Genomic DNA, 25,180 nt, shown 5'->3' with positions numbered 1-25,180 from the left:
CCATTAAGCAATTGCTCCCATCTCCATCCCAACAGCCCCCTGCAACCAGTAATCTGCTTTGTCTCTATGAACTTATCTATGTATTTTATTTAAATGGAATCATATCGTGTGCTCTGGTGCCTGGCTGACTTTATTTTTCAAGGTTCATCCGTGTTGTACCATGTACAGTATCAGGCTTCATTCCTTATTTTCCGTATTTCCTTCCTCTGCAGCAGAACTTCATATGCTTATTTGCTCTGTCCTGTAGTACTTCAGAATCAATTACTGCTATTACTAATGAATTACTGACTTGTGATTTATTTTAGAGTGTATCTCACCAGATGTGTTCAAAGTACTGTTTTGAAGTCACATAAAACAATTCTAGTTTTGCCAACTTCATATAGATTCAGCAGGTCTTACTTGCATTTGCCTGCTCTAAATGTACAATTCCAGTGTTAAACCTGTGACTCTGGAAGTTCGTCATCCTACTCAAGTGGAACTCCAGACACACCACCAAGCACTACTACTATTTCCCCCTTCCCTCAACTTTTGGGAATCACCATTCTTTTTGTTTCTAGAAATCTAGCCTGTGTATATACTTCATGTGATTACAGATTTTTTTTTTTTTGGTATTTTACTTTGCACAATGTCATTTCATCCAGTGTGGCAGATGATAAAATTCCATTGTGTTGTGTATCCTTTTTTATATGTACTTTATCTATTCCTTTGTGATGGACCCTTGTTTCCGTCTTTTAGCTATTGTGAATAATGCTGTTGAGAATATCGTTATACAAATTACCGAGATGTTACTCCTTTTGGATATACACCCAGAAGTGGAATTGCTAAGTCACATAATGCTACTTAAAATTTTAGGACCTTCCCTACTGTTATTTTTTTAATAGCAGCTGCACCGTTTTACATGCTCACAAACACCTAACAGCTAGCCTAAGTTGTTAAGTTTCAACTTGTATTTCACTAGTCAAGCTGAAGATAAGAGTGGAGGGATGGGGATTAACCCAGGGCACTGCATATAGTAATAAGCACACAAAATCATACTTTTTAATATCTATTCAAGGCCTATTTTTTCTTCCCCATCCCAGGGCCATTGCCGGCCCCATCTCCTATTTTTTTGAAATTTTGCAACAGGGTCTTAAGTCACTAATTTGCAGAGTGGGCTTATACTTTTAGATCCTGCCTCAGCCTCCCAAGCACTGGGATTACAACTGTACATCACAATGTATTGTAGTTCTCAATATATTCTGGATATTGAACCCTTATCAAGAAATGATTCACAAACCTGGGCATATTGGTGCATGACTGTGGCCCCAGTATTTGTGAGGTTGAAGCAGGACAGCTGTGAGTTGAAGGCTAGCCTGGGCTACAGTGGGTTCAAGGCCAGCCCTACAAACTGAAATCCTATCTCAAAATGACAAAAAATAAATAGGTAAGGCTCTGGGTTCAATAGCACCATTGCCAAAAAGAAAACAAAAAATTTTAGGTAAAACTATCTTCACATTGCAAAACAAAGTTTTCTACAAAATAGATATTCCTCACTTAACAGTTCATAATTACAGCTGAATCATGTGGGTCAGTTTACAACCCACCATTCAGACTTATGACCTGTCTTCTTTGTGCAGTTCTCTGTAGTTTAGAGCCTCAACCTTTTTTTTGCACAGTACATCGTTGCTTATACAGTAGTTTTTGCTGACCATACTGTACACTATACTACTAATTTTATGACATTGTATATTACAATGTCATGTTAAACAAATAAAAGCAAAGTCATCAAGTTGGGAGTTTTCCTTGAATACTTCTGCTTTGAATATTATAATATACAGATCCTCACTTAGCAATCAAGTAAGCCAACAACCCAGTTATAGAATAAACCTGGTCATTAAATGAGAAGTGTAACAAATCATAAAAGAGATGTATAACCAACTTATGCTGAGGGAAGGACCAGCCCTACTAGTTTTCTGCCATAAATACACAATTTTATTTTCAATTGGACTGGACTTTTAAAATGTAATACATGACTAGAGTACATAAGGTTATGCAAATCACAAAACAATGTCAAAACTTGTATACTACACAAGTGGCTGTAATTTAATGAAGAGAAATTGATATAAATTTGTTTTTGTCTGTTTGAAGCAGGGTCTCACTATGTAGTTCAGGCTGGCCTTGGCTTTGTAGCCCAGGCTGCTCTTGAACTTGCGATTCTCCTGCCTCAGCCTCCCGAGTGCTGAGATTACAGCAGTGCATCACCATGCCTAGCCCAGAAATTGATATAAATTTAAACTAAAGCATTTTGAGCACTGAGAAGAGCGGGGGAAAGATGGAAAAATTATGAGCTGGCACTTAAAAAGGTAGTGTAGTATTAAGTAAGGGAATATTTAGGAGTGAAACCTAGAGTAAAAAAGCTTAGCGCAGTGGTACATGCCTATGATCCCATCCGTTCAGGAGGCTCGTGGAGATCCTGAGCTCAAAGGAGAGCAGAGGCTTGAGCCAGAAACCCTGTCTTTAAAAAAAAACAAAAGATACAGAAAATAGAGCTAATTATTGCTGACAGTGCTTTAATACACAATTGGCATAGTTTACATGGAGCACGCGTATTTTACATATTCCTCTGGCTAATGCATTTAAAACACTGCAGACTTCAAGTTTTAATATTCTGTTAACACACAAATCACTGAATGTCCACCAATGTTTTCACCTATGCATGTATTTTCAATTACCCTCAAGTTGACTAGGCTCATTTTTCTAAATGTGTAAATTAAGTAAAAATAAAATGAACCAAATAAAAACTAGACATCATTTTACAAAAGTTTTTATATGGCTTTACAGTAACGTTGTATTAAAGCAACAGACACAGTATACACTTGCAGCAATCCTACTGGTGAGAAATCTGGAGGAATTAAAAGCGAACGGTAGCACCTTTTTTCCCCTCCTACTGCGCACTTGCAAGGCAAGTGCTTATGCTGCTGAGCTAAATCCCCAGCCCCCAAATGTAGATAGTAATGCAAGTTCCAAGTTTCATTCTACAAGTCTGCTGGTAGGTACAAATTTCCTATGATGAATGTGATCATTATATACCAATAAACAATTAAAATACAAAAGGATATGGTAGAAAAGGAAAGTTTGCTGGGTCAAAAGACACAATGCAAACAGAAACATGATTAAATGTTTACAGAATATACACCCAAACCTGAAAATCATTATTGCTAGCCTTTTTTTTTTAAAGACAGGTCTCGTTATATAGTTTAGCAGGCCTTGAACTCACTATGTAGCTCAGACTGGCCTCAAACTCATGGAGATCCTCCTGCATCAGCTTCCCAAGTGCTGGGATTACAGGTGTGTGCTACCACACTTGGCTCTAAATTCTTTAAGAAGCTTAATCCTGTTAAACTTTGGTTTTCTCACAATACAAATGATTTTATATTCTCAAGGGTAAAATGCAAGTGCATTTCAATTGATTTATTTTCATTATTTAGCTTTTAATGAAAAGAAAAAAGGTCAAGTAGTTAATAATTTAAAAAATACAAAACCAAACTGTTTGTTACAGTATAGTTTATTTAATACAATGTTTAACTATAAAAGTTAATACAGATTTTAAGTTTAAATTTTGTAAAATGCAGTTTGCAGAAAACAGTCCAACAGTTACTAGACTAATGATAGGAGAAGCAGCATCTTGAAACTAATTTTACAATTGAGACAACAATTTTATTTCTAAATTTCATTAAAAAAATATACATCACAGTGACTTCTGAGCCAGGAAAAGAAGTGCAGTAACTTCCTTACGTTTCCCCTTTCACAAAAAGCAGCCACAACTTTGAATATGACCACACACAGTAATACTCAATTCATTTGTCAGTCTTTGAAAATACTATGAATACACAAAAGAGGAAGAAAATATACAGCATGTGCTTTTGATGACATGGAATTTGCTTGAGGCAGGGGGAGAAACATAAATCCATCCCACCATTCCCTTCCACACCTAAACCAGGAAAACCTTCACCAACTCCCTTCCCTAACCTTGCTGATGGAATTCTTTTCATGTGATTTGTGGTTTTTCTTTTCTTTAATATTTATTTCTTTGTCACACAACAGGCCAGAGTCTGCCCCTGCCTGAATCCCTTAAAGGCAACTGGGAAGCCCACCGTGGCAGTGTGCCATCCAACACTGCACTCCCTGGGTCCTTTTTCCCCCAAATAAGTATTTGTAATAAAACACAAATTTACACAATACAACAACTTATCAACCTGCAATCCATGGAGAATTTTTAAACTGTAAATGTAGGAATCCTAAGAGAATAATTATAGTAAACATAAGCAAAACAAGACAGAAAAATATCCATTTAGTCTTCATACCAATTAGCTGTATGGTATATATTTAAAGTGCCTTCTAGTGAAGGCAAGCCCAAAAAATTTCTACAGAAATTTACAAAAAAGCTCAGCAAGATGAAAATTACCACCTAGAGCAAAGTACAACTAACTACTAAAAAAAAATACTAATTTGCTCCAGAAACTAAAAAATAAATTAGAATTATCAGCTACTACTATTACCCAGGATACTAGAAACTCAATTAATGCTTGTCCACAACATAACAAAATCTTGTTTTAGTTTCATTTTCCACTGATCACATGAATCAAAGGCCATTCAGCAAACTCAACATGCATCAGTATCAGTGCAAAGGGATTTATCACATAAACTCTTAGCAATTTCTGAGGGTTTCAATTAGTTAATTTAATACTACATAACCTCTGAATTCACCAATTACCAACTAATTAAAAAATGTTAAACAACCCAGTGCCTTCTCTGCTATTCATTAATCTCTCTGTAGTACCAGTTTCCAGGGCATACAACTTAGACAGAAAAAAAATTCACATAATAATCATAAAAATTCTAGGTACTGAATTTTTTGCAGCTATGACCAATTGAGCAATAAAAAATGAAAATACCTGTTATTAAGTCAAAGCTATGTATGACCTTTAACCTCAGATGTAACTATAAAATTAATGTGATGGGAAAAATTAAATAACTGATTTCTGGGCAATGTCCAAAACAATAAAGATGGAGCAACTACTAAAAATGTAATACAAGGAAAGGACCCCATGAGCCTTGTGCGATTCAGATACCAGTGTAAATCTTGGGGTATAATTCTGCCTAATCATTTTCTAAATTTTTTTTTGTACTCTGAAAATAAAATATAGTTGATTGTCCTTTTTCATCCAAACTCCTTCACATCTGTTCTATGAAAACAGCTAACAAAGCTTTTTTAGAAAGGTCCCTATATATAATGCTCAGCATGGGGTTGTTCTTTTGGTAACTCAAACAGGGCACAACACTACTTATGGAATTATCTTTCCTTCCTATGGCTACTTTTTGAAACTCAAAATCTGGAAAGTATTTGTTAATATCCTTAACAGATAAAGCTCTGGGATCTTAGCATGGACTTTAAAAAATATGTATGTGTTATCAGAAATTTTCTTAAATAGTACCTGTCTTGAAGCTCAAATAATCTGACAGATTTTAAAATGCAATTTACTGAATTAAGACAACAATTTAAAATATATAACAGATCATAGAGCTTAGATACTGACTCAATAATTCTTAATGTGGGTCTGTGGTCAGTTCCTAAGGAATCACCCTGAATTGTAATAAACATATACTACTTTTACCACTAGGAAATAAAATTTTGAAAAAAATCCTCTCTTGGTATTTGTTTCAAGTATCTCAAACAAATTTATAATCATTACTCTATTCTGCAACAGCTACAATGCCAAATGATTATCACTATATTAGTCAATAATGGGAAGCATTATGCTAAGCATTACTTTATTCAGTACAAATAGCACTGGGTAGCTAATGGAGTTATCAAGACTCTACCTAGGTAATAAAGTTAACACTATACTGACAAATGTTAAAGTACAAAACTCCAGAATCCACTATAGATTAGAATTTTGAAATTTCTTTTAAAATGAGGCAGGTTTTGTGTTTGCTGTTATCAATGTTTTATTCGGAAGAGATGTTACAGAATAAAATGCCGTATGTGGCAAAAATGGCAAAACACATCAAATTCTGAATGGACGCTGGATATGTTTAGTGATTAACTCTGAGAGCTACCAAATTTTGCAACTTTCTATTTTACTCTACATGGCAATGTTACACATGCCAATTTAAAATAATGTTAACAATGGTATAAAGCCATAAAGCCATCTGAATAAAAAGAAACCAGAGTCATAAACATGCTATATCCTATCATCACACATTTATAATTTTTTTTTTTTTTTTTTTTTTTTTTTTGCCATTTGAAACTCACAGCTATGGGAGAAGATACTTTAAGTTTAAAAAAAACAAAAACCATGCAGAGTTAACACTCAATGCTATATAGATTGGTGGTCAAAACAGAGAAATCTTAGAAGTTACTGTATCAACTAACAATTTTTAGAATCTGTCTAGCTTAAGGACCTGGAGAAATTAGCTGTATGTTTTACTGAGAAAATATTTTTAATTTTAGAAAAAGAAAGCAAAAATAATAATGTTCTCATTAATAATTTCAACTCTTCAGACCAAAACCAACAAAAAAACTGAGAATTACAATCTGATCTTCCTATAAAATGCTGTATAACAGCAATTCAAGCTCGACCAGCACATCAACTGAAAAAAATTCTCTAAGACTTTTAGACATGTAAGTAGAACACAACTAGACAGAATAATATTACTAAGACAGTATGAAACACAAGACAAAGAACTAAATTTTCACCTATCTTAAAATACAAGTAGCTATAAAATCAAGGTATGATTTAATATCTCAAATTATTAAGACCTTGCTTCTGTAGTTAAAATAAATTGCTAGAAGGCTGTATTATGAATTCAATCAAAATCTACACAAAATTTCCTCTAGTGATGTCTAGTTACTTTAATCACAAGAAACACAAGCTTTTGTAACAATTAAGTGCAACCATCAGTTATGCGTGTTTTCAAATGGCTGATTAAACAAATCAGGATGCTGTTGGCTGACTGCTGGAAAATTCATACATAAAATAGTTTAACATAGCACACAGTGTTACACCAAGATGTTTTTCTCATTTCAAGTTTATTAAAACTTTAGCAGTACAAATTATCCAGGTTGCAGATTATCAAAAGATCAACTCAATGAAGTCCACATTAAAAACAAAAACAAAAAGACACAGAATAACCCAAAATACAATGAAAACATAAAGGCAATTCACCAGCCAAGTCTCTAAAACTTAAATTTTGAGACAGAAAGGAAATAAATTTATACAACTCACTCATCCACTTTTGTCTTCATCTGTTCCAGGGCTTGATTCATGATCAAATTTTTTGTTTTTATCATGTACATGGTCATTTTCTTGAGCCTTTGATTTTTGGTTTTCATTTTCCACTGAGGATCTGGTCTTCTCCTCCTCCTTATTTTTCAACATGGAGGACTTTAATTCACTGTCTTGGCTAGTTTGCTTTATTTTTGAGAATGGACTTTGATCTCTATCAGCCTTTTTTTCCCTGTTACTACTTGAGCTATTATCACGATTTTTAGAGTACATTCTTTTTTCACTCTCAGAATTTTCTTTTCTGTGTGAGCTCTTACTTTCTTGGTTTCTATGTTTTTCCTTGTTTCTGCTTTGACTTTCTTCTCTCTCTGAGCTCCGAGAATCTCTCCTCCTTCTCCTCCTCTCTTTACTTCGTGATCTTCCTGGTGTTCCTCTTCTGTCTCGGCTTCGTGATCTTCCTCTCCTCCTGTACTCCTCCCTGTATCTATGGTATTCCTTGCTTCTGCTACGATCTCTGTCATGGCTTCTGGATCTCACCCTTCTGCTTCGGTCCCTACTTCTGCTTCGTTCCCTGGTTCTACTATTGTAACTGTGTTTACCTTTAGTTACATCCCGTTCTCTACTCCTGGACTGTGCGCGTCTATCCTTTTCTTTACTTTTACTATGATCATGCTCATTACTTTTTGATTCTATTTGCTTAGACTTTTCTTTACTTCTGCTCCTTTCCTGATCTTTTCCTTTAGAATCAGACTGTTTTTCTTTTTCTTTAACATTCTCATGATCCCGTTCTTTACTCCTCGACCTCAACCTCTTTTCTTCATGTCTGTTATGTTTTGAATCTCTTTCCTTACTCTTTGATTTCTCTTTGCTCTTACTCCTACTTTTAGATTTGGCTCTTTTCTTCACTTTGGTTTTATTATATTTATCTTCTTTTTCTGAATTTCTTCTGATTTCTCTTTCTTTGCTGTCAGATTTATGGTCTTTAACTTTCTTTTCCTTTTCATTTTTTCTGTTTGGACTTTCAGACACATGCCTGTGATCAGTTATTTTTCTCTCTTTTACTCTAACTGGGCTCCTTTGATTTTCTTTCATTTCATTCAATTCACTCCTAAAAATAAGAGAAAAAAAGGATTTTTGGAAATGTTATTAGTAAAAGAACAATGTAATTACTAGTTAAAAAGAAACTTTAATTAGGTATACAGCTATCAGTAAAGTAATTTTATGTACAACAGTTAAAATACTTATCACTACATTTGGAACCATAGTTGATCTTACTTATCCCCTTTGATCCATCTTTCACCACTTGATACCCTCATTCGTTGAGCTCTCTGCATTTCTTGCCTCCAATGTGGAGGAGTCTCACTACGTCTGAAACGATCCCTTGATCTGGATCTGGAAGGAGTTCGATAACGCTTAAGAAGGTAAGAAAGGGAAAAAAATTAACATAAAAATTTAAAAACAATACAATAGCAAAAGCATATATATTTATAGGCTTAAAAATGGTATTTCTGTGTCCACTGTTGTAGGGTGTGCTCAGTGAGTAGAATAACATGTTATAATGAGGCCCTTTGATGACCAGGACCAATTAATTAACTGATCAATAAACAAAACTACTAAAAATTCCCTCTCTTTCAGGTAAGAAATCAATAAGACAGAGAAACTTTAAGTTGTCACACTGCAAATTCCAAGTAAGAAACATTAACCACAGAAATTCTAGGACCACCCCCGCATGGTAGAGTCTTATCCTAAGGGATGCTAGTGCAAAGTAGGTATATAAACTCTTACAAGTTGCCAAATTCAATGATTTATACTTGATGTTTCAAAACAAATATCATGAGAAAAGCAGAGTAAGAACAGGATGTTCATTTATTCAACCAAGATTTACTTAGTCCTTAGGATTGGCCAACCACTCTATCACACAACAAAGATAACGGTTAAGTTAAGATGCTAAAACATCTGTACAAGTATAACTGAACGAGTAAAAAAAGAAAGAGAAAAGGTGTTAACAGAATAAGCAAAAAGAGGTGACTTAATACAGTGTGATCAATTAAATAAAAACTGGAAAGGGGATAAGGACAGATGAGAAAAAGCATGCAAAGCATAAAAAATACAATGTTAAAAGTTCTGAGACAGAAACAGCATGTTTTAGAAATGATCAGAAGACAAACCAACTACAGCTAAATTTAAAAACTGCAAGGGAAAGATTAGATAATACTGATGACATAACCCAGGACTGGGTCTTACAGATCACAATAGTATTTGCCAAGCATGATGATATACACCTAGGATACTAAAATGTGGGAAGCTGAGGTAGGAGAATCTGAAGTTTAAGCCCAGCCTATACAACTTAGCCAAATCCTGTCTCAAGATCTCAAGTAAAAAAGGGGTTGGGGATACAGTGCAGTGTGAAGGCTCTGGATTCAATTCTCAGTGCTGTAACATAATTTGAAAAATCAAAAAGGTTATCACTAACATCAATGGTAAGGGAGTAATATAATTAGGTTTCATTTTTAATTTACTATTCTGGTTACTGTTAGGAATAAGAATGAGCTCAGTAATTCTCAAAGTGTGACCTAAAAATCTCAAGACAAAGGGGAACTAATTAGTCAAAACTATTTTCATAATAACTTATTATTTCCATTTTTTACTTTTGCCCTGTTAAGATCATACACTAGAATTATTCAGGGACTGTATGACATATTTTGTTGTCATTATTTTCATAGCTACTGGAATGTAAACTTATATATTCTTGTGACAGAAACAGTCCTTAGTTTTTGTTGTTGTTACCAGAAATCAAACTCAGGACCTTGCATTTGTCAGGCAAGCACTTTGCCACTGAGCTAACTCCCCTGCCCAGTCCTTAGTTTTAACTCCCTCCCCCAATTCATTTTATTTCAAGGATAAAAAGAAAAACAAAACAAACAAACAAATAAACTAAACTAAAACTAAATTTCAAAACACGTCAATTAAAGAGCAACAATGATATATACATTGTCATCCCCAAGTCATTCACCCAGTGCACAAGATACTGAACTTCTAAAAAAGTAAATACTCTTTATCAACAAAAGCTCTTCTAACTCATTTAAAAAAAAAAAAAAACACCACATATGCACACATGCTTGCACACACACACACATGTGAAGGGGGGTTGATTCCAGTATTTTCCCATGCAAGGCAAATGCTGTATCCTTGAACTATAACTATATCCCCGGCTTTTTTCAAAATTGTTATCTTGAGATAGGGTCTTACAATTTTCGGAGGCTGGTCCAGAACTTGCAAACCTCCTGCCTTAGGCTCTAGAGCAGAAGATTATAGATCTATGCCACAGTGCCTAGTTACAAAAACTTAACAGTGTAAAGCAGTACAGAAATAAAAAGAGTTTGACGATTACCAAAATACAAGTTAGGAAACTAAAACAAGTATGATGATGATTTGAATGATCAAGGTGGGAATGAAGCTTGAAACATAGTTTCTGGGGTACTGAGGTGGTAGAATGGATAGGATCTGGGGATAGGTAAGATATATATGAATAAAAGGAAGAATTAAAATGATCCTTGATCCTCTTTAGTATAGTGGTGAAAAAAAAAAAATGATCCTTGAGCTTTAGGTTTAAGGAACGGTAGAGACAGCAGTGCCAGGCACTAAGACAACGAACCTAAAGGATGAGGTCTGACGAGTAAATGCTTGTCTTCAACTTTGTAATGTCAAGTCCAAGGAGTTCATTAAATAAGCCTCAGCAGCTAAGAGGAAAATTTTGAGTTATCAACTGTGAGAATAATGACACTGACCAAGGAGCATTTATACTGTGAAGAGAGTGAGTTTGAGGTATTACATTATTTAAAGATTGGCTACAGGAGTATAACCTAGCATCAGAACTTTAATAGTGATTAGTCAAAGATATAGGGGAAAGGTGTGATTTGTGAAAGCAATAGGCAGAGATAGTATAAGGAAGATTTATCAAGATGAAGACCAAAAAGATCCAGTATGATGGCAGTGACCACAAAGCAAACACCATTTTTCAGTAGAATAGAGGGAATAGAAGAAAAGTTAAAATACTTGAAGAAAGAAGTAGAGAAGACAGGATATATAACTAAGTATCTAAAAGTTCTGAAAACAGAAGAATATATTTAAATGCATGGGGAAAATCCAACAAAGAGAAAGAATGAAATGCAAGAATAAGATAAGATTATTTATTTTTTAATAAGAGTTAAGTTGTGACAGGTAGGAAGTACCAAAGGCCTCAGACTAGCTGGGCACTGTGGCACACACCTATTTAATCAGAAGAATAAGGTAAGAGGATCACTGTGAGTTTGAGGCCACCCTAGCGCTACACAGTGAGTTCAAGGCCAGCACAAGCTAGAATGAGGTTCTGTCTTCAACAAAACAAAACGAAACACCTTGACCCCACTTTATGCCATATAAACACATAAACCATTTAAATCTTACGCCATTTTTTCAGTTTGAATGCTGCACCAACACACAAACTTTTCTTTAAAACAATAAATTTTAGCCAGGTGAGCTGACTCAAGCCTGTAATTCCAGAATCTGGAGACTGAGGCAGGAGGATTGCCATGTGTTCAAGGCCAGCTTGGGCTGCATAGTGAGTTCAAGTCCAGCATGAACTACATAGCAAGTTCTCATGTCAAAATGAAAAAATAAAAGAAAGAAATTGTAACATATGTTGTGAATAATATTTTTTAAAAATTTACATAAAATATATATATTGTAGTACTGTAGATTCACTCTTGAGCCTTATACATATTAGGCATGGCTAGTTTACTCTATTTAAGAAACTACTACATGGCTAGTTTACTCTATTTAAGAAAGATAAATCAATATTAATTAAGAGTTTTGGGTGAAGAATTACCTACCCTTGGTCCTCTTCCTTTAATTTTCCTGCCAGATCTAGTAACTAAGAGTCGTCTCTGGTATGAAGCAGGCTGGGAGTTAGGTGCATTACTAGGAAAAGCAAAAGGAAAGTTAAAACATATTACTATTATGGAAGTGAATGTGGAAATACAGCTGTACTGATCTTAATCAATTTAAAATTCTAAATGGAAAAGTGGTATTTTTAAACTTAAAATGCTATCAGGTCTTAGAAAGTATCTGGAAATGCATGGGAGCTTTTTTCTGCTCAATAACCAACGACTTGTTGTCAGTTCCTAAGAGTCAGAAATGTTAGAATCTTATAAGGTGTCAAAATGGTCTCTTCTGTCCCAAAATGCCAGTCAGGTGCAGCAACACTGCTAAGCATTCATTATTAAGATAAAATGGGGGTGGGGCCAGGGATATAGCTCAGCAGCACCTGCCTGGCAAGCACAAGGTCTTGAGTTTGATTCTTCGTACCCATCCCAACTAAAAAAAAAAAAAAGGATAAAACTAAGGCCAGGCATAGTGAAGCACACCTGTAATCCAGCATTTCGAAAATTGAGGCAGGAGGATCACTGTTAACCTTGAGGGCAGCCTGGACTACATAAACAAGATCAAGGTTAGTTTACACTACTTAGCAAGACCTTGTCTCAAAAATCAACAAAACAAAGCAAAACAAAACAAAAAAAGTAGCTAATTTGATAATGCTAAAGAAAATCAAAATGAAGAGTTCAGAGGGAGCCAAAAGTACAGATTTTAGAACTATCTTATTCCAAAGACCCTGATCATCTCTATAAGCAATTGTTCAGAAGTAAAAGAAGTAAAGATATGTAAATATTGTGAATAAAGCAGAGATAAGCTGGTGTGAATTAGCTGAATTTTTATAACATGGTTTATATCAAAAATTGAAACTATGGTCAAGTAAATTGATATTTAGCCATTAACAATACCCATAAATTTTTTTTTTTTTTTTTTTTTTTTTTTGTACTGGGGATTGAACTCAGGACCTTGCACTTGCCAGGCAGGCACTTAGGTAAATGACATTTGAAAAGTTCACTGAAAGTATAGTTCACTAAAGAATAGTTCAAATTTTCCTCTTTAATCTTTCTTAGAAACAGCCTTTTCCAGAAAAATAAGCTGAATCCCATCCAACAAAATTACTGCAAGTTTCAAGTAATTCTTTTTCCAAATAATTCTTATTTTTTGTATTTTTGTTGTATTGTGAAAGAGGATCACTAAAAATTCTATTTTTTGTGTGTTATAACAATACATCTGTTATCATAACTAAGAACTACTTCAGTTTTTAAATTTTTTAGGTTTTTCTTGGTATCAGGGATTGAACTCACAACCTCATGCTTGCCAGGCAGGCACTTAAAAGCCCCTGAGCTAAATTCCCGGCCCTCAGTTTTTAAATTTTGAACATAATCACTAAAATAAGTCAAGAAATCAATACAGTTACTGCCATTAATAATGTGGATTTATGCAGAAAAACATTCAAAATATTTTCACATGCTGTTTACTGCAATACTATAAATCAAGTGAGGAATAAAAGACTTTTTCCTATTATACTAACTTGTCTTTTTCATTTTTATTGGTACCGGGGATCGAACTCACGACCGCCTGCTTGCGAGGCAGGTACTTATGCCACTGAGCTAAATCCCCAGCCCCCTATTATACTAACTAACTTTTAAAAAAGGTTTTCACTTGCTTCTATTAAAAAAAGATGAAATTTAAAAAAAAAAGATAATTTCAATCTTGGGACCAGGACATGATTTAATCTCGTCTGAAATATAAAAGTTTTGAAGGAGAATATCCTATACAGGATAGTACAAAATACACACATTAACATACCACTCTCTCTCTCGTTCTCTCTCTCTGTTTTTCCGTTCCTTGTCATCAGCTTTAGGAGGACTCTTTCTCATGAGGAATCTATTTTCTGGTATAGGAGGGATCTCTTCTGGACGGACAGTAGACTGGGGTTGTGCTTCAAGATTTTCAGCCTCACTTTCACTAGATGCACTTAACACACAGGAAGCACAAAATAAATTATATTTGGTTATTATGTACCTACCCTATATTTCCAATTGCAGTATTTCCTTCCTTTGTGTCACAATATATATACACACTATCTTATCCATCCCAAAGATACGACTATGTGGGAACATCTTCCTCTAACTCCTCCAACAAACCAAAGACCCAATCCAAAAGCTAAACAAAATATATTACCACACTCACAAATATTTTTTCCATAAAATAGATTCAAAAATATTATTCTGTGGGCAACAGACTCCTCTAAATTTAAAATACAGGTAAAGGTCAGGTGTGCTAGCATGTGCCTATAATCCCAGCACTCAGCAGACTGAGGCAGAAGGATTGCTGTGAGCTTCAGAACAGAAAAAAAAAAAAAAAAAAAAAAAATTAGTTACTTTTCAGGCAACAGGCAGTTAAAATTTTTGGCACACATGGAATATTTCAAGCAAAATGAAAAAGAGAGTGAATCTACAGTCATTATTTGCTTTCTAGCTTTGTGCTACTTTAAGAGCAAAGGAAATAAAAGACAAAAAAGCACTGGAGAATATTATAGAAAATGAACACAATTATTGGCTTCCTGTAGTTCTTTGTAATCCTACAATCTTCCATAAATATATAAACCTAACCTGGCACACTGGTTCATGCTTATAATCTCAACTACTTGGGAAGTAAGGCAGGACGGATCACAAACTCCAAGCTGGTCTATGTGACTGAGACCCTATCTAAAAAACAAAACAAACCCCAAATCCAAGGACAAAGAAATCCAAAAGCTATCACTTTATTGAGTGAATAAAAAAAAATGGAGAGGTTTTGTTAAAAATGGAAATATACTCAAATTTAATTCATTGACTGCACAATAAAAAATTGACACTCAATTTTATTAAAATATTTCTACTTTAGTGCTTCCATATAATTGATTAAAAATCTTAATAGATTTATATATAAACAAAGAATCAGAATATAAAGCTAATAGCATAAAAATAAAGACCTTTTCTTGCTTTTCTTTCTCTTCTTCTTTTCTTTCTTGTGTTTTCGGGAATTTTTTCTGTGTTTCTTTTTTCTTTTTTTTGATTTCTCTTCAGAAGCACTTTCAGAGTCAGAAGAATCAGAAGAAGACTGAGAATCACTTGAGCTATCTGAATCACTGGATGATGAGGAGGAAGAGGATGATGATTTATGCCTTTTCTTTTCTTCTTTTTTAACTTTAATAAAAATAACACGACTTGTGTCAGTAATTTTTAGACAAACTTTGTAAGCACAAGTTTAAATACTCTGCAGATTTTCACAAAGTTCAGTATTTAACACTTAGCTCATCTACCTATCTGAAGTGAGAGTATACAAAAGGAATCAAGACTTAGGATTAGAATACAGATCTTCAGATTTGTGGATCAAAACTGCATCAACTAAGTCAAAGAACATTTGAATAAAAAAATTTCAGAGATACAGAGTACCATTTAAGCCTTCCAGGTTCTAATTTTCTTATAGTTTCTCACATTTTCTCTTAGTGTCAACACTGGAAGCAAAACTATAGTAGGGTGGTAACAGAAAAATACTATTCTCAAACATAGAAAGATAAAAACATGCTTTCATTAGCAAGGGTTTATGTTTTAATGCCTGAATGTTCCTCTAAAGACTAAGAAATATAACTACAGTTGAAGTATGGATTCGTAACAAGGAAATCACTGGCCGTGATGAATAAATATGTTTTGGGAATCCCACAGAAAGTTATTTCAAACTGAAATTTTATTTTGTGTTAAGGAAAGAATAGTGATTTTTTTTTTGTACTGGAGATCAAACTGACGACTGTGCACTTGCAAGGAAGGCACTTATGCCACTGAGCTAAATCCCTAGACCCAAGAATAATGTTTAAAAGGTCTCAAAACTCAGTGGTCAAAATCAGGCAATTAATATAAGTGGAAATAACAAAGTGTATTACGTGAAAGAAAAGTAACAAATACAATAGAAATAGACTCATCTTAAAGTATGCTAAATTCAAACCACAGTGTTTTGAAAAGGCTATTTCAGGACAAAGATAAAACAATACTGTTGTATAATTATCACAATACAATGGAATACATCAACTATATTGACATCAAAATATCAAGTATCTGTTCTGCCTTTCCTATGTGAACTATACCAATTGCTATCCAAATGAAGGGAAGTTGCTTTTTATCAGAAATATTTCTACAGTTAAGTGAAGAAGGGATTACTGTTAGCACATCACCATTTTGCACCTATTAATGAGACCTTTAACACCAATAGTTGCTGTGGAGCACAGAGACAATCTGCCCTGCATAACTGCTCATCCCATTAAGAGGAACAACAAGGAGAACAAAATTGTACCTGACCAAGTTTCCTAGATCTATCCAAGTTATCTGAAATAGAAGCACTGAGAGAACACATTACATTGTACAACAATGAGTAAATTAGTAAAACCTAAGATACTAATTATGGGAAATGTTGTTATATGACAAGACGATCTACTTTCTTTCTTTCTTTCTTTTTTTTTTTGGTCTTTTTTCCTTTTTATCGGTACCGGGGATCGAACTCACGACTGCCTGCTTGCAAGGCAGGCGCTTATGCTGCTGAGCTAAACCCCCAGCCCAAGACGATCTACTTTCATTAACTATATATTTTAAGGAAACAAAAGTAGGTAGTGGGGGAAGCTACTAAAAAACAGTTGAGCATGGCTGCACATCTCTGTAGTCCCAGCTCCTTAGAAGGCTGAGGCAGAAGAAAAACAAATTTGAATCCAGTCTGGATAAACTTAGTGAGACTATCTTAAAAAAAAAATTTTTTTTTTCCTTTTTTCTTTTTATTGGTACCGGGGATCGAACTCACGACTGCCTGCTTGCAAGGCAGGTGCGTATGCCGCTGAGCTAAATCCCCAGCCCCAAATTTTTTTAAAATAGCTGAGAATGCACCTTGGTGGTAAAGAACTTACTGTACAGCACATATGAGGTACTGGGGTCAGTCCCAAATAAATACTTTCTTTAAGATACTATGGTCCCACTATGCCTCCTAATTGGGATGAATGGCATGTATGACTATGCCTGGTTTAAATAAATTAATGCAAAGTGACTTACAAGGTCAATCTCAATGTTTGAACTTTATCTGGATCCAGAGTTAAACAACAAAAAACACAAACATTAATAAAACAATTAGAAATTTGAACACTATCAGGCAGATATTTAGGAGTACATGTATATGATTAGGGTACTGGTTATTTAGAAGTAAATGAACTATTTATTGAAAAAAGTATAATGCCTGGAGTTTTCTTTAAAATAGGAAAGGGGCCAGATTTGGTGACAAATGCTTGCAGTCTTAGCAAATCTAGGAAGCTAGAGTGAGAGAATCATTTGATACTCAAGTCTGAGGAAAATCTGAGCAACACAGCAACATCCCATCTCACAGAAGGGGGGATAGTGAGATATGGGTAAAACAAAACTGGCCATGAATTGTTGAAGGTGGGTAATGAAAATGCATGTTGCCTTGAACTCGAGAGACAGAGGCAGGAGGACTGCCATGAGTTCAAGGCCAGCCTGAGCTAAATAAATGAGTTAAGAGTAATCTGCACTGTATAGTAAGTCTCCGTCTCAAACAAAATATGTTGGATCATTTTATTCACTGTAGCATTTACAATAGCCAAGAAGTGGAAAACAAAAGCCTATTGATCAAAGAACTGAAAAACATAATGTGGTACACAAACACAATGGAATGCTATACACCCATAAAACAATGAAACTCTGTCATATCCAATACATGGATGGAACTGCAGATCATTATATTACATGAAGTAAGCCAGACACAAAAGACCAAGTATTACAAAATCTCACTCACGTAAAATATAATCTCACTCACAGAAACTGAGAGTACAACAGTAGTTACTAGAGGCTGGGAAGCAGAAGTAAGGAACAAGGTAATGACCAACAGAAACTAAAAAGTCAGAAGGTTTGGTGTGCAGTATTGCACTGCCTTAGGGTGACTACACATAACAAGTGTGCACTATGTATTTCAAAGAGAAGACAGAATTTTCAGTTTTCTCAGCATAAATGATGTATCTTTCATTGCAGATGTTTAACCTGATATTATTACATAATGTATACAAACATTAAAACATAATATAGCATTATTATATACGATTTTATGTTTTAATGCCACTGTCTACCAAACATACAAATGTATGACTCTTGTAACCTGTTAACCTGTTCTAGAAAGTTATCTCACATGATTGACACGGCCACAGGCTGGAGTAAACAGAGATGCATTTGGAACAAGCGGTTCATCTCGCAAATCCATAGGCTAGAGGCTAGGAGGAAGAAAACCAAGACTTTTTAGACTCCTAACCCTAAGGAAACTCCTCATTCAAAAGTACAGAGGAAAGCTGGGCATAGTGGTACACACTTGTAATCCCAGCACTTGGGGACTTAGGCAGGAGATCCCATGAATTACACAGTGAGTTCAAGACCAGCCTGAACATGGCAAGACCTTGTCAATGAACAAATGTTAAATAAATAAATAAATTGTTTTTGGACTCTTTTTTTCTTCTACTTCTTTCTTCCTGCTTTGTTTTAACTTTTTCCTTTTTTTTTATTCTTCATATTATATTTCTCCCTTTTTTCCTTTTACCTTCTATTTCTTAGATTTTTTTTCAGTTAACTTTATTTCTATAAAGAAATAAAGTTAACAGTTAACCTTCTAGTCCATAATAAGATCACCTGTCTTACTCTTCTCTCTTCCTTCTCATCAGCCATTATTTACGTAGTAATTTTTGTTTTGGTACTGGGGATCAAACTCACTTGCCAGATAGGTGCTTACACTGCTAAGCAAAATCCCCAGCCCCCAGCCATTATTTAATTTTCCAAATTTTTCTTTTGGTATTCTTCTACTGCCAACTACCTGTATCTTTAATAATATAGCCATTAAACTTTATTACTCTAGTTTGTTACCTCTACATTATTACTGTTACTAGTGGAAGTATAGTAGTAGATATTCACTATATGTCAGTATTTGGTTGCTGTGGGTGTTTATACTGTAACTACAGACTTCTTTTGTAAGGATAAGGGTGGTACAATATTGATTCTTATGACATATCAATATCCAGTTTGTCTTGGATGCTATTACTGTTATTAATCTACTTGATTCTGCAACAGTTGTTGCTATTATTAGGTTTCTTTGTATGCCAATACCTGGATTACCTTTGTGATATTAGCAATACTGTGGTTCATCCCCAGAGAACTACACTGTATCTTCTCCCATATTAATAAGAGGTGATTAGTCCTTTGGACAGAGGCAGAGGACCATAGTAAGCCATACCCTGAGTGGGTCACAGAAAAAACAAGACTGAAGAGCTCTGCACACTACTAGCAAAGTCCATCTATTGTAAGCGACTGCACATATCAATCAATCAATCAATCAATCAAACAGCAACAGAAACATGAGAAGACAAAACAACAAATGCCTCCTCAAACTTCTCCTCTCTCAAAGCTCCATGGAGGACCAGGGGGTCAAACAAAAAAGCAAAACTATTCAGAGGAGATTAAAAGAACAGATCAATGAGGTGCTTGGAGGGCTCATAGGAACTATGACTCATGAGATAATGAAGGTAATAAAATAGGGAACATACAATGGAAGACACCAATAAAAAGCTAGCTGAGCTAAACATAATGACACAAAACATGAATGAACATTTTAGCAAAGAATCAGAACCAGAGTCCATGAAAAAGTTCCAAACAAATTCTGGAGATCAAAAATTAAGCAGCAGACATGACTGAGGTGAAGACAAAATATGAGAATTAGGTCAGGTGTGGTGGTGCATACCAGCCTGACCTAGCATGCACCATTTGCTTGAAAAAGCAAGACCTTTTCAAACAAAACAAAACAGGATCAGAAGATGGGGATACTTTTGGGAAGATGGCGGAGTAGTAAGCAACAGAGAAAACAGCCTCTCTGAGAGATACCATCTAGACATGGAAATATACCATTGTGAGAAAGGTAAGAAAAGAAAGTGGATCTCTTGGACCTGGGAAGGGTCTGAATTCTGAATCGAAGCCCACAGAGAGAGTAAAAAGAAAAAAAAATTTTTTTTTCTTTTTTCTTTTAAAGGGGGTAAAATTAAACACAACATAACAGAACAAAATAGGACATAAGAAAGCAATGTAAGAGAGATAAATTTCAAAGCTAGATGACCTGAGATCTTCACTCTTATATTGTCTCTTGTTTTCTTCCAAATAGTTGTCCATGTCTTCACATACAGAGAATTCATACAAAACAACATAGTATAAAACTGATCCAAACATAATGAAGAAGGCGTTTTAGGTCTTCAAAACCAGACAACTGGGAAGTCACTAATGGCTGTTGTAGGGTCTCTCGTTCAAAACAGCTGTCCATACTTTCATGCATATTGAAGTTCAACAAAACAAAACAGGCTAAAGTAACACAATTAGAACAAAGCAAACCAGGGATAAAAGTATTCGCCTTCAAAGAGATAGTAGAAGGAAATCCCCCCTATTTGCTACATTGCTTATAGTCAATTTCTCTAGGGATGTCCAGATCACTGGCTCCCACCCACTAATGGGGCAGGGGTGGGGGGGAGGTAGACGCGAGAAGATGTGATGTTTGATTCTCAGCCTGCACCACTGGCAGGGTCACAGCTGCTCACGGGGGTGGGTGTGTGTGGGTGTAAGAGGGGTGGGGGTGGAGGGGTGCGGGCGGGTGTGCTTCGTTTCAGGTGCTCCAGGTCCCAGCATGGTGCAGGTCCCAGTAAATGCTGGCAGCTCCCTACTCCCATCCTGGGCAGCAGCAACCTGGCACACTCATAGCCGCTCATGTGGGGGTGGGGAGGTGTGTGTGGGGTGTTTGCTTCAAGCTGTATCTTTCTGATGAATTGACCATTTCACTTCCCAAGTTCTGAAATGGCCAACAGACCACAGAAAGACATCTCTTTAGGCTTCTGCTTGAAATCAACGGCGTCAGGAAGCTGCCAGCCTTGATTCAGGGCCAGAAAAGAAAAATTTCAATGAAGAAGGTGGTAGCTGGTGGTGTCTTCCCCAAAGCTGGACTCACTGCATGAGGGGAGCTGTTAGAACCTGGGGAACTTGTGGTCACCGTGACTGTGATGGCTGGCAACCCTGGAGGCCTCTGTGGAAACAATCGGTGGTGAAGGGGAGCAGTAGACATGGAGGACTGTGCTGACTGGTGGTGAGTGCAGAGGACTTGGTCTTCCCACAGGAGGGAACAATTGGCCATTTTGGAATCGGGCCTGATTAAGCCCAGAAGCAGAACTGTTGCCAGCTTCTTCCAGCAGATCCTACCTGGGCGCAGACCTGTGGAAATTGCTTGGACTGTGGTGAGCCCAATGAGTCTGGTCTTGGGGCAGGCCTGCCAACATTGTCGGTTACTCTGTCATAAAGCCAGTTCTGGCTTTGATTTGGGACATGATTTGGGACATTGTCTCCACAGGCTGTCTGGATTATCTTGTTGTTGTTTTTGCCTTTGTTTTCTTCAGTTTGTTATTTCTTTCTTGGTTTTTATTTTGTGTGTTTTGGTTTTGTTCTTTTTTTTTTAAAAATCTCTTCTAGCTCTCTTTTCCTTCAGTCTTTTTTGTATCAGTTTTCCCAAGTTGGTGGGATCCACCTTTGTCCTATAACCTACTTATAATCTCTTTCTCTTTTCCCACTTTTCTGTTTCATCTTTAATCTATTTTGAATCTTAACTCTTTAGAGCAGAACTGATATACTGCAGCCATATAACTGCTTTGCATTTCATTGAAAGGATATGACACAAGACACTAAAACAAGACACAAGTGCAGTCATCTAGTTCACCTCAGGCAAATTCAGGGGGCAATGAGGCTAGAAAATCCAAAAGCTCCCTATCAGGGCTTTCTGAACAAACAACTGAATGAGGCTCTAGAAAAAATGAAATCAGAAATAATCTCTCAAATAACTACAGAGATTACCAAAATACATTCCATGCTTAGTGATGTTAGAGCAGACACAGACAAAAAAATAGACAAAGTTAAGCAAATTATAAAAGCACAATATAGGAAACAAATGAAATCCATAAAGCAGATTCAAGTAGATACCCAGGAGAATAAAAACTCTACTGAAAGTATTTGAAGCAGATTAGGCCAGTGTGAGGACAGGACCTCAGATACTGAAGACAGGATTGCAGATAAGTTTGGTGTTTTTCTTTTTTTTAATACTGAGGATCAAACTCATGACCACATGCTTACCAGGCAAGTGCTTGAGCCACTGAGCTAAATCCCTGGCCAGGATTGCACTTAGTGACAAGGAAAAGAAAGATTTCTCAAAACTAGCAAGAGAACATGAGAAATCAATCCAGTAGCTGCTAGATGAGAGAAAGAATAACAACTTAAGATTAACTGGAGTCTATGAACAAACAAGAGAAATCACAAATGACATTAAAAACATCTTTACAGACATTGTGATAGAGAACTTTCCTGGTAGAGAAAAAGAAGTTGACACACAAATAAGCGAGGCATATAGAACTGCAATTAGCAATGATAAAAAAAAAAATCCACACCCAGGCATAGCGTAAGTCAAGATTCCAGAAATTCAACACAATAGAATTTTAAAGCTGTTAGAGAAAGGAAACAAATCACCTATAAATGAAAGCCCATCAGAATTACAGCTGACTTCTCAGCACAAACTCTCAAGTCAAGGAGAGCTTGGAATGAAGTACTCCAAGTTCTCAAGAAAAACAACTTTTAACCCAGATTGATGTATCCTGCAAAATTATCTTGCAAAACTGAGGGACAAATAGGATACTTTCCTAACAAACATCTGAGGAAATTTATGACCATCAAACCAGCATTCCAAAATGTTCTGAAGAATATTCTATAAAGAGATAATAAGGACTACAACTTCAGAACCCCAACAGAAGGAATCTACCAGGAAAGGCAAACAATTAGAAAGGAAAAAGAAAAAAAAGGGGTGGTGGTGGTGGTAGAGCTGATAATAGGAAAATAACAGGACAAAGATAAATCAGTACATATCAGTTTTAACCATTAAATGTTAATGGTCTCGATTTACCAATCAAAAGACACAGACTGGCAGAATGGTTCAAGAAGCAAGATCCAGCAAAAAAGCTAAATACAAGAAACACATTTAATCTAAAAAGAAATTCATGGACTGAAAGCTAAAGGATGGAAAACAGTATTCTATGCAACAGGACTCCAGAAAAAAGTAGGGGTCGCTATTTTATTTGCAGATAAAGTGAATTTCAAGCCAAGACTGATTAAGAGAGATAAAGAAGGTCACTACATCGTGGTAAAGGGGATAATCCAAGAGGAAGAGATAACAATCATAAATACATATGTAACAAATATTAGTGAACCAAATTATATAAAACATGAAAATCAAATAAGCCTTAATACAATTATTTTGGGAGAACCCAGTCACAAAAAGATCAACTAGACAAAAAAATCAGTTATGAAATACTAGAAATCAAACTTTTGAGCAAATGGACTTAGATGTCTAGTGATCCACCTCCACAATATCAGAATACACATTCTGAGCTACACATGGGACATTCTCTAAAATAGATCATATACTGGCTCATAGAACATGCTTAAGTAGGCCAGCTCATGGTAGTCCTGCCTTAGCCTTCCAAGTGCTGGGAATACTGAGGCGTACTACCATGCCAGGCTCAAAACTGGCTTTTTCTTTTCTTTTTTTGGTCTTTTTCGTTTTTATCGGTACCAGGGATCGAACTCACGACTGCCTGCTTGCAAGGCAGGCGCTTATACCACTGAGCTAAATACCCAGCCCCTAAAACTGGCTTTTTCAAATAACCACAATCCCTGAATTGGGCTTTCCTTTAACTTCTGTGATAAGAGGATCTGAATCTCCCTCTCCTGACAGGTTGTGTGTGTTCAGAACACCCATCGTGGTTTTGGGGTTCTGGTGAGAACTCCGCGCTGCTCCTTGGCAGTGCTCATAGATGTAGAGTACATAGGGACCCTTCTGCAGGGACTCCATGTGCATGGACCCTGCCCACCCCGTACCTGTCCCCTGGGGCAGGACCCCAGCCCACAGGGCATGGCCCCTGGCCTCGTGCCAGGAGAAGTGACTTCCAGTTTGACATTCTGTTGTTTTAGGACGTACAAGGCCTAGACCATACCCCTGTTACTTCAGACATGGGCATTGTGGAATAGACAGCAGCTCTATGTTCCTTGCTCCTCCAGCTGGGTAATCCTTGTGGCCCCTCATGATATGGTACCCAGAGTCCCAAGGGGACCAAGATCTGTCCCAGTGGTGCCTACCTCACCTGCTCTTAGAGATTCAAGTGCCCCACATGCAAGGGCCAGCTGCCCCCACTCACTGGGTGGGAGGTGGGGGTGCAGCTGCTCAGGGGCTTCCACCCCCTTCTCTGCCCAGTGTAGCCCCTGGGACTGCACCATTTCCTCCAGGCCTTGCCTTGAGGCTCTCAGTCCCAGGCCTGGTTGAGGGAGGGGCATAAGCAAGGGCCCCGATGTGAGTCTCTGGTCCTGATCCTCCTTTCTGTTAGTGTCAGCGTCTTGTAAGGGCCCAGCTGCTGTGTCCCTACCCGTCTCAAGAAAAAACTCAGCTGGGCATGGTAATGCACTGGCGTCCTCCCAGCACCCTGGGAGGCAGAGGCAGGAGACTGCAAACAGAACAGGTAGCTTAGTGAGTCAATGAGATCCCGTCTCAAAAAGTAAAGAGAGATGGGGGTGTAACATAGGGAAGAGGCCCTGGGCTCAATCCTCAGTGGCAGAAAAAAAATAAAATAAAACAGGACAAGCTGTACAGTTCCTCGCCGGCACACACAGGTGGCTCAGAAGTAAGTGACATGGGTCTGTGAGTTGTGCACCACTGGCCTGGCCCCTTTTGGAGCTTGTACCACCCAGCACTCACTGAGCAAGTGTAGATAGGAGCATGGGAGTCTGGGAGAACCCCAAGGAGGGCCCTGTGGCAGCTCACTAGGGGGGAACCTGACTGTGTAAATTTCTAGCTCTTGTGGAAACTGA

At 36.6% G+C, this 25,180-nt stretch overlaps 1 protein-coding gene and 1 non-coding gene across 7 annotated transcripts in view; both read right to left on the bottom strand.

The window, feature by feature from the left end:
* Nucleotides 1-3,526: 3,526 nt before the first annotated feature.
* Ppig (peptidylprolyl isomerase G) overlaps nt 3,527-25,180 on the bottom strand; it is a 51,168-nt gene continuing 29,514 nt past the window's right edge. For all 6 annotated transcript variants that reach the window (XM_013142450.3, XM_003478649.5, XM_023561148.2 and 3 more), the window contains 5 exons: nt 15,157-15,370; nt 13,989-14,156; nt 12,140-12,227; nt 8,544-8,680; nt 3,527-8,376 (listed from right to left, as the gene is read on the bottom strand). In XM_013142450.3, the coding sequence (XP_012997904.1) occupies nt 7,269-8,376; nt 8,544-8,680; nt 12,140-12,227; nt 13,989-14,156; nt 15,157-15,370 (1,715 nt within the window). In that variant the 3' untranslated portion in view covers nt 3,527-7,268. The remainder of the gene's footprint in view (nt 8,377-8,543; nt 8,681-12,139; nt 12,228-13,988; nt 14,157-15,156; nt 15,371-25,180) is intronic.
* LOC111754173 (small nucleolar RNA SNORA2/SNORA34 family) lies at nt 21,035-21,171 on the bottom strand. Its single transcript, XR_002788888.1, has one exon. It is a non-coding gene; the product is annotated as a small nucleolar RNA SNORA2/SNORA34 family (small nucleolar RNA).

Source organism: Cavia porcellus, unplaced genomic scaffold (assembly GCF_034190915.1).
Source record: "Cavia porcellus strain 051 isolate PalLab524CR breed Dunkin Hartley unplaced genomic scaffold, mCavPor4.1 scaffold_12, whole genome shotgun sequence".
In the NCBI taxonomy this organism is placed as follows: Eukaryota; Metazoa; Chordata; class Mammalia; order Rodentia; family Caviidae; genus Cavia; species Cavia porcellus.
The sequence above is the reverse complement of the archived record's forward strand: the minus strand, read 5'-3'. Positions and strand labels throughout refer to the sequence as shown.